Source organism: Harpia harpyja, chromosome 21, assembly GCF_026419915.1.
Source record: "Harpia harpyja isolate bHarHar1 chromosome 21, bHarHar1 primary haplotype, whole genome shotgun sequence".
NCBI classification, from domain to species: Eukaryota; Metazoa; Chordata; class Aves; order Accipitriformes; family Accipitridae; genus Harpia; species Harpia harpyja.
Window position 1 is genome coordinate 13133868 of NC_068960.1, and position 9626 is coordinate 13143493.

The 9626-nt window shown below is 41.8% G+C and overlaps 1 protein-coding gene across 1 annotated transcript; it reads left to right on the forward strand.

Annotated features, from left to right (window-relative positions):
- The first annotated feature begins 8473 nt into the window (after nucleotides 1-8473).
- Nucleotides 8474-9211, forward strand: LOC128134624 (transcriptional regulatory protein AlgP-like). Its single transcript, XM_052772557.1, has one exon. The coding sequence runs from the start codon at nucleotides 8474-8476 to the stop codon at nucleotides 9209-9211; it is 738 nt and encodes a 245-aa protein (XP_052628517.1).
- The last annotated feature ends 415 nt before the right edge of the window (nucleotides 9212-9626 follow it).

The following is a 9626-nucleotide window of genomic DNA, read 5'->3' on the forward strand; positions in this document are numbered from 1 at the left end:
AAATTATTTGTTGATTTTACACATCAGGACAGGTCTCCTTGATACCAACTACCAGGAAAAAAGGTCTATATAAGCAGGACTGAGAGTATAGCTTAACGTCAGGAAAACAAAGATTTTGTAATCAAGTAATGGATTTCCTAGGGAAAAAAAAAAAGTTTCCATTAAAAACCATAGAAATTCCCCATGATTATTCGCTACATGGAGTACTTGTTTTCAGCCTCTGTGATAAAAAGAAATTGCTAAACTTATTCCTTTCATTCAAGGATTTTACTGAATTGCTTCTGCTTTCTTGCAACAATAGTTCTCTCTTCTTTACAAAAAGCAAAAGAGCAAAGAAATTGTTTAGTGTCTTTATTTCTTTTAATTAAAATATTTATTTCCTATTATACCTGATAATTGCTAAAATGTTGAGGGTTTTAAAACACTCTCAATCTTCATGCCTTGAACAAAGCATTGTCTTGGGTCCTAGCTTGAAAGAGAAATCTCTGTCTCCAAGACAGATACTAATGAACAATAGATACTGACGTGCTACAATACTGCTAAATATGAAAGATACTTATGTTGATGACACTGGTAAGACCAGATTTTTCACTCTTGATGGTCATTCACTGCAGCCATAAGTTGAGAACTAACTATAGTTTTCCTACGCAGCCTTCTTTGTCCCTCTTTTCCCTCCTTCAGATATCCTCCTACATTTGTCAGTCTTTCCTCTTCAGTTCCAATGCAGACAGGAGAAAGCTTTGTACTAGTAGAAATTGCTGTCAAGTGAAGGACTAAGTATGTCTTAAATTCCCCTTCTCCCAAGGACTTCTGGCATCTAATCAATGAATTCAGTAGCACCTGCATTCTCTCGTGTGTGTACAAACACTTCTTTCCAATCCTGCTGATTGCCAGAACTTCTCATTTTTCACCCAAGTCTGGCTCCTCATCCCTTCATACTAGCACCAAGCATTACCTAAGTTCTCTGTCCACAGCCCCTCAGGACTTTCCTCCCACCTTTTTACCCAGAAGTACCTCTGCGTCATTGGGGACTACTGGAATCACAGGGGTAACACAATTTGGGATTCACCAGACTGAAAGTTCAATTTCATTTTCGTGGAAAAATGTGCTGGAATTCAAATGCTTCAGTGACATGCAGCAGTCATAACAATGCTCTAAGCAATATAACATAGTTGAACTACTGGAGTTAAAGTCATACATTGTAATTTTTTTCCATGTGACAATATGTTTCACGAAAATCCCCAGAAAATAATAAAATCATGTTTCCCAATGAACACAGTGGGAGTATTACAGCAATTTCAAGACAGTTGATCAGTATTTAATTGCTAGTTCTTTGACTTAGAAATTTTTTCAGGACCAACTGAATATAAGTGGCAGTTTTTCCCTTAACTGAAGCTGCATAAAGGGTTCAGAGTTCTCCAATCCATCTTAGACACTGTGCTCCTTATTCTAGGTCTCAAACAGTAGCAGCTGATAAAGAAATATTCCCTTAAAGTGGAAAGGAACTAAAGGAGAATTTTCAGATATTCTCCACAAATGGAAAAGGAAATCATTATCCCTCTGAGTAATTCCTCCTGTTTCTATCTTCTGGAAGGACCGTAAATCCATATTGTCTAAAGCAAATTATCAAATGCAGGAGCACAGTTGCAGTCTGACACACTTTCAAAAAGTTATAATCAGATCCACTCACAAAGCAAACATTACTTCACCTAAAACATACCAGAATTGGATGCATTCATATGTAAATTTTGTCTTATATAGCAATCAAAATATTTTAAATTTTGGATAAGCAGAGAACACATTCAAAACAACTCCAGTATCTTCTCCCCTCCAAACACCCATTTGTAATCTCCCTATTGACAGTTACCAACATTGCTAATCTAAATCATCAGTCCTCCCCACAAATATACCTTAAGTGATAAACAGAGTAATCCTATGTGTTTTAAAACACATATACAACAATTCAAACATTCAAATGACTGCAGGTTACCTTTCCCAAAAGACTTTCTTCCTTTTCTGACATTGTAGAAATACTCTTTTCCTTTATTTCATCAGAAATCTTAATATGTTTATGCTGGGTATTTTCTTTGCTTACTGAGCTTACCCTCTTCCTTTGAGTGCTCCCTGAGGAAAAAAAAAAACCACCATCAACCTTTCAAACTTCTTTCTACATTACAATATAAATAATTGCAGCTGAGGGCAGTAGAGGGAGGAGTTGTATCATTCAAGTCACTGATGTTCCTGCTTATGCTGCAGCCGTTTGATCTTGAAATAGAGTGGGGACATAGTATTTTGTGCAAAAAGAAACAGAAACCAAAACCTCAGGCAAAAGCATGGAGAGAGGGAAGGGGGGGACAGAAACAAGATCAGTTTGCTGCTATTAATTTTCTTGCTACTAAACTTTATTAGAGGTACTTACTGAGAGCTATTTTACCCTCTTCCTTTTTTTTTCCAGTGACAACATGATCTCTACCTTTAGACAAGCAAATAAAAGAAGACAACGCCGCTTCTGCTGAAATAACACTGAGATATGCCTGAAGGCTTTTCCTACCCTATTCTGGGCCGGTGCCTCTCATCTCTCTTTTACCTAAGAGCTTTTTGACATATCATAGAAAGCCCCTTCCTGGGATTAGGGATTTTTTAAGTGTTATCAGCTGAGAAGCCAGTCTCAGAGGCATGTCAGAACCATCATCATTTTAGAAACACTCTTTCTTACTACCAGCAAATGAAATGGCTCTCCTCCTACTCCTCTTTTTATTAAAATGAAAAATGACATAGAAGAAATTATTCTCTAGGGGATCTAATGAGGTAATACTTTGTAGTCAAGGAATAATCTTGCACCTGCAACTTAAAGTTTGTACTTACTTTGCCAAAAAGAACAGTATTCCTGGCTCATCACTTCACCATGATGCTATATAAATTTATCAAGTATTTTATGACTGTACAACAGGTGTTTTGCACCACAACCGAGGAGAACAGGGTATTTCTGTTTTACTCCACTGATCATCACTCAAGCAGTAGCACCAGCAGTAGATGCAGTTATTGAAGTAACCGATAGGGCTGGAACTAACTTCCCACCCCTGAACAATGTAAAAGCCAATGAGCTGAATATGAATAGGCTAGTAAGGACACCGGCCTCCAAGAAAGTTTGAATTTCTACTCATTTAGAAATGTAACTGAGCTACCATTACAATGCAAAAGGTGAAAAACTCACTTATCTTTTTCTAAATAGAATATTAAGATAAAGAGTACTATTAAGCCGTCAAACACAATCAAAACAAGGTAATTAGGGCTGCATATAACAAATACCTTTCAAATGATTGAGAAAACAATTGACTTAGTTACCTATACTTTAATTTTCTTTGAACAGTAACTTTCAAAGCACTCAGAACAGGGTAAATATGAAATTCAGTGTCTACTCCATCCTAGCAAGTTTCCCCTTAAAGCAAGCATACAGTTTTTCGTATCCATGAAATACAAACTACTCAACACAGTACAAAGTGCTAAAAGATACTTCATAAGCATTTCAAAGATTCAAGAGAAAAAAACTATTCTGAATTTATAAAACAGTTAACTAAAATGTATGACAAAATGGCATTTATTTATTTCAACTCAAAATCCATGTGAGTTTGCAGGAAGCATGTTTATTGCAGTTCTTATTGAACTGCACTTTTAAAGTTATGAAGTGTGATTTTCTTAAGACAACGAGAAGTTAAACAAAGCAATGATTAAGAATATCTTCATTCTCTAGGCCGTCAGTGGTTTGAAACCGCTTTCCTCTTCCCCACTCCAAAAAGACCAACAAAACCTTGCCTGTTCCACCTCTAACAGCTAGGCTTGTACGATTGTCTTTTACAGTAATACTTCGTTCTTCATTGTCACTTATTTCAGGCAGTTTGCAGAAAGAAAACTCTCTTGTCTATATGAGACAGGAGAGAGCCTCTCTACTTGTAAACCTGAACAAGAAAAAGGAACACTTTCTCCTAATTGTAAACATCCAGGAACTGGACAATTAAGGATGTTTCCACACATTCTACAAGTACACCATTATTTCAGCTAATTAATGTCTCCATACTGGAGCAACAATTCCCCCACTATGCTACTTGGTGCACAGCTAAGCATAAATCATGGTTACTTTTTAAACATTTACCCTAGTTAGGAAATAGAGATTTGCATAAGCCAGAACATCTGAAGGAGTCAGTTTTAACAAAAATTTTTTCCAGGGGGAGAGAAATGAATGGAGGAGCATTTTGGTCTTTACCACCTGCCTTGTGTCCCCCTCACCCCCCAATATCTGGCTTTTATCCTAATGGTGAATGAAATAACTCTCCACTGATCATTTCCTAATAATATGCATTTTAATGCCATGGTTCACAACAATGTTTTCAGAGGCTCTTAAGAAGAGTCAAGATTAGTTGTATGTGGACAAAAATAATGAACTAGTAATCATTCCAAATTTAAAGTTACTATTAAAGCTTTTTTAAAATTAACTATTAAGCTTTTAAGCTTAATAATTAAGAGACCAAAGTCATCGCTGGCATCTTTGAAAAGAGGTGGTTTGTTTAGATCTATTCCCTTACGCATAAATGCGGTATTACTGAAACATGAATTAGAAACAAAGCTTACAGCCGATTACAATACAAAATAAAAGCAAAGTTGAGAAAACTGCTTTGGTTTTGCCTCAAACCTCCAAACGAATCTGTAACCATTTTATTCACTCTGTTGTTTCAGATTTGCTTTGATTTATTTTATGCAAAGTTGTTAACAACTGACAATGTGAAATATCTGTTAAGCCCTGTTAGGGTTAACGTTCTATCACAGATGTGAATAAAGGTATCAATTCAATATAGTTCTTTTAACTGCAAGTTAACTGCAACTCCTTCTGCCTAGGAAACCCTAAACCTGACTTGGTAAGTTAGCTGCTGATGCTTGAACACAATTTATCCTGCCCTATGCATTCAGAATAGGTCAAGATATTTCACGATGTTAGGTAAAATTATTATTAACAAAATGCTACAAATATTTCCATAGCATAGGTTGGTTAAAGGGCAGAGACTTTCAAATAATAAACTACAATAATTTCTTCAGCAGAGAAAGCGTTCACTTAAAAGGCATATTTTTGGAAGAGTGGACTTTCTAATCTTGTATTTCTCTAGGGGAAAAAAAAAAGTGAAAAATAATCATTCTGGAACTAGTTTATAACTGTATTTTTCTTGACTTAGTAGACTCACACAATGTATCCAGCAGCATTTCATCATTTTTCAAAATATGTTTACAGTCATTTCCACCCAACACCTTACCCCCCCTCTCCCCACCCCCCCACCCCCCACCCCATCTTTCTGTCTCTTGTAGTCTTTATGGTAGCAACTAAGCCAGCAAAATCTTCTTTTTCCTTTTTTCAGGTATCTATCTAATGTATTTTTTTTTTTAACACTGGAACAAATTTTTCATTCCAGATTTTGTTCCACGTTTTATGCTCACCTTTTGTAGGATGGTAATGGCATTGTTAGTTTTCTTACCCTTACTATCCCTGTCAATTGCAGCCTCCACAGAAGCACTCTCTCTCATGTGATCAGTGGGCAGTCACCTCAGACTCAAGCAAAAATGCCCTTTACATCATTACATCTTTTATGAAGTATATATTTTAAACATCCAGCATTTAAAAGTTGGTTTGTATTTGCATTTTTGTTGCAAATTATCTCAGGCATAGGATTCTGACATTCTTCTTGAGTAATATTTTGAGCAGCACTTACACCAAAACAACATTCTGCGTTAGCCACTGTTCCAACTGTTGGTCAGGACACTGGTGGTGTCTTTCAGTTAGCACTGAAGGCACATTTGATTCAGAAAACACTTTTCTTTTGACATAATCCTTACTTTTGCAGATTATACCTAAGGTACTTGGCTGAAGAGAATGATCTTTAGTTTGCAAGCCATATAAAATCTCCTCCTCCGTTGAAGTATTCTTTACTTCATTCCACTTTTCTACTTGCTTTTGATTACTTAGAGCCGTGGATTTTTTTGCTCTCAAACATTTACGCGAATACTCCATCTTTCGTGCCCTACAACAAATAACTGGATTTTAAAACCAAATACACGGAGTAACTCTTATCAGAAGTCTTTATTTTTTATGGGTTTGCAAATGCACAATATTTTATAAAGCATTTATTATGGCAGTTTATTAAATCCCATTTTAAATATCTCTTCTTGTTTCAGAGCAGGAAAACACCGTCATCAAATTGTCATCCCTAAGAAAGTAAGAGTGTTTCCCACATTAGATTTAGAAATGACAATGGATAGAACACTAAACAAAATGAAAGAGCTAGCACTAACAGCACCCAATGCTGTTTTTTCAGACTTCTCAGTCATAGTCAGGTCAGCATAGAACACTCATTAGTTGTGCTGGAAAACCGTTGTTCATAGCAAAGATAAATACGTGATTGATAGAAACTTAAGGCTGTATTGGTTCCATTCCTTCCATTTAACTTCAGCCAGTTAAAAATACTCTTAACAGGGTTTATCTACCATCTCACTTTCAAAGGTAAATAGGCACCTGTTTCTCATCTTCTGAAGCCCCTACCTCTGCGGTCCAGCTAGATTCAATTCTATTTTCCACGTGATTCAACACAAGATGACTGAGAAGTTAGGAAGACAAAGATAAGCATTCAGAGCTGCTTGGTGTTCGCTAGGTCACTTACTCATTCCCCAGCCCACGGTATGATAAGTGATACCTGTATGATCCCTGGCAAGCATTTGTCAAAAATCTCAACACCGGCTGAAATTCCATAACCACACCAACAGTTTCAGTCTTCACAAGTTTACGCTTCACCAGTAACTGGCAATTTAAGGCTATTACTTCTCACCCTATCCTCCAGGACCATCAAGTTATTCCCTCCATCTGCACAGAAGCCCCCTTATATAACTGAGGATTAATGTTTCATCCAGTCTTCCATTTTCCAATGTATTCAGTATTTACTTGTAGATCATATTTTCCAGACACTTCTAAATATTCTCCTTTTCTCTTCTGCATGTGTGTCACTTGTAGCACATCCTCTTGAAATGCAGTGAACACACTGTGCAAGGTAACATCTTAGCAACTGAAAAAATTGAAGATTTTCCTCTATTACTTCTACAGTCATCAGATTTTCCATCGCATGCTATACCGACACTGTCTTTGCAAATTGCACAGAAGTAGAGATCCCAGCCTCCTCAGACAACAAAAATGGATTGTCTTTTGGCCTCAGGGCTAGCAGTTTCTGAAGCAGACCACACCTACACTGCAAAACAAGTTGATTGAGCTCTTTTCTAGACCCCCTGCAGTGCATTTTGGGGGAAGATCAGTCCACTTGGGGCCTTACAGAAATGGCAAGGTGGAGTCAATGTGTCAGAAGGTTTGCATGTCCCATGCTGAGGGGATACAAGGAGGATGTTGGACTAGGTGACCTCCTGAGGCCACTCCTGTCTGAATTATTCTATGATTCTATTCTGTATGCTTAAGTCCTATTCTATACAGTCTGTATCCATACTGTTTAGACCAGGCCTGTGAAGAAACCATTACGTGTTCAAAGTGAACAATGCAAAGTAAATCAGGGTTTGGGAATGGGAATGAAGACAGACAAGCCGAACTAATCATGTTAACACAATTTTTCTACAACTGCAACTAATATCACAGCATTTCAGCCAAGCACCCTCCCTAGCCTTGCTGTCCCTGCACTCCTTCATTCATTTCCTTTCTGCTATGTAGCCAGCAAGATTTTACTAAAATCATCTGAACAGTGCTTGTTCAGTCTCTGATGCAAGTACCATAGCTTCTGACAAAGAAAAGCAAAATAAGCGGACTGCATGCTTTTCCATTTGACAACTTTTTCCCCACCCTGCTGTCACCATCTCACCAGTTTTCCAGTGGTCAGAGACTCTTGTCATCTCAACCTGCATCTGAAATTCACATTTAAAGATACCTATTTCAGTCACGGGTGTTTTATTTTTTATGAAAATCACACATAACACTTACATACTAGTACATTATTCACTTTCCATACAGAAATAGCTATGCGTCCTCATGCTGATGCGACCACATCCACTTTGGGAGTTTGTTACAAGTCAGTTACAACAGAACTTCTGGGTATTCACAAAAGCTTACTGGTATAAATTAGATCCCGTGCCATAACCTTTTTTGACAGCATGGGTCGTAGCTCACCATAAAGCAGCAAACCATGCTTCTGCTCCCTGCCAGTGCTCCCCATCTCACTGCCCTCAGAGCCCCCTGCCCCAGTGTCTCGGCAGGACCCTACAGCTGCCAAAATCCCTCCTTGGCCCAGGCGAGGCGGCCAGCCCCGGAGATGCTTCTCCTCTTCCCCTTTGCCCGGGCGGCAAACGGGAGGCAGGGCTGGGGCAGGAGAACCGGCCCAGCCCCGGCGGGGCGGCGGGCGGGGGAGGAAGGGCCGAGCCCGGAGCCGGCTGCAAGCCTCGCCCCATGGCGCTGGGGACAGCGCCAGCCTCCGGGTGTGTGACACGAAACCGCGGGCTCACTCTCCGCTCCCCCCGCCCTCGACCGCCCGAGGAAGCCCGCTGGGGCCGGGCCGGGCCGCCCCGACCACTCACCAGCGGGCAGAAGCAAAGCTGCCCCGAGCTGCTGCCCCGAGCTGCTGCCCCGAGCTGCTGCCCCGAGCTGCTGCCCCGAGCTGCTGCCCCGAGCTGCTGCCCCGAGCTGCTGCCTCAGGCCCGCGCCGCCCCGGCAGCCGCCCCGCGGGAGAACCGGCGCTGCCGGGCGGCCGCTCCCCCCCGCCGCGCTCACCGGCGCCTTCCGCAGGGCAGGAGGAGGGGAAAGTCGGCGAGGAACGCACCTGCCAGCCGGAGGGCTCTGCCCCGGGCCTTCCCCTTCGCTTGCGGGAAGGGATCCCGCCGGGTCCCGCGCGAAGCGGTGAGGCGCCAGCCCGGCCCCGAGCGACCGTTGCGGCGTGAGGAGCCGCGCTCGGCCCGGTGCCGCCCCCGCCCGCTCGGCCTGGCGCTTCCCGCCGCAACCCCCGGCCCCGCGGCGCGGCTGCGGCCGGGCACCTCATGGCCACCGGCGCCCAGGCCATGTCGCGACTGCCCCGATTTCCCCAGGCAGCCTCATGAGCGGTTGGTTGCGCATTCGAGCTCTACTGTCGCCACAGACGTTACTTCTTACCTGCAAAAATTAATCATTAAAATAGCGGCGCTTCCACGGTGATGACTGATTGTGAGCTGGCTTAATCGCTGAAAGGTGAACGCCTGCTCCGCCGTGTCACAGACTGGAAGCAAAACGGAGTCTCCTTGCACCTGCTTTCTGTCACTTGTGGTCAGCGACGCGTGTATGGTGGAGGCTCACCCCGAGCCAGGCCAGCCCTCGCTGTGCTCGCCTGTGGGGGGGAGTGGGGGGCGTGGGATGGCCGTTCACCTGTGTGCGGGGCCAAGCTCAGCCCAATGTCATGGTTTCTGCCCCAGCTGTGTGAGCTGGGAACAGGCACCGAGCACTTGGAAGGAAGTTTTCCAAAATACTTGCGCACTAGAGGAGGAATTAGGGGAATATAACTTACTTATGACAAATCCCAGTGGTGGGAACGATTTCTTTCCTCAGTAGTTGTCCTACTAGAAATGAGTGTTAC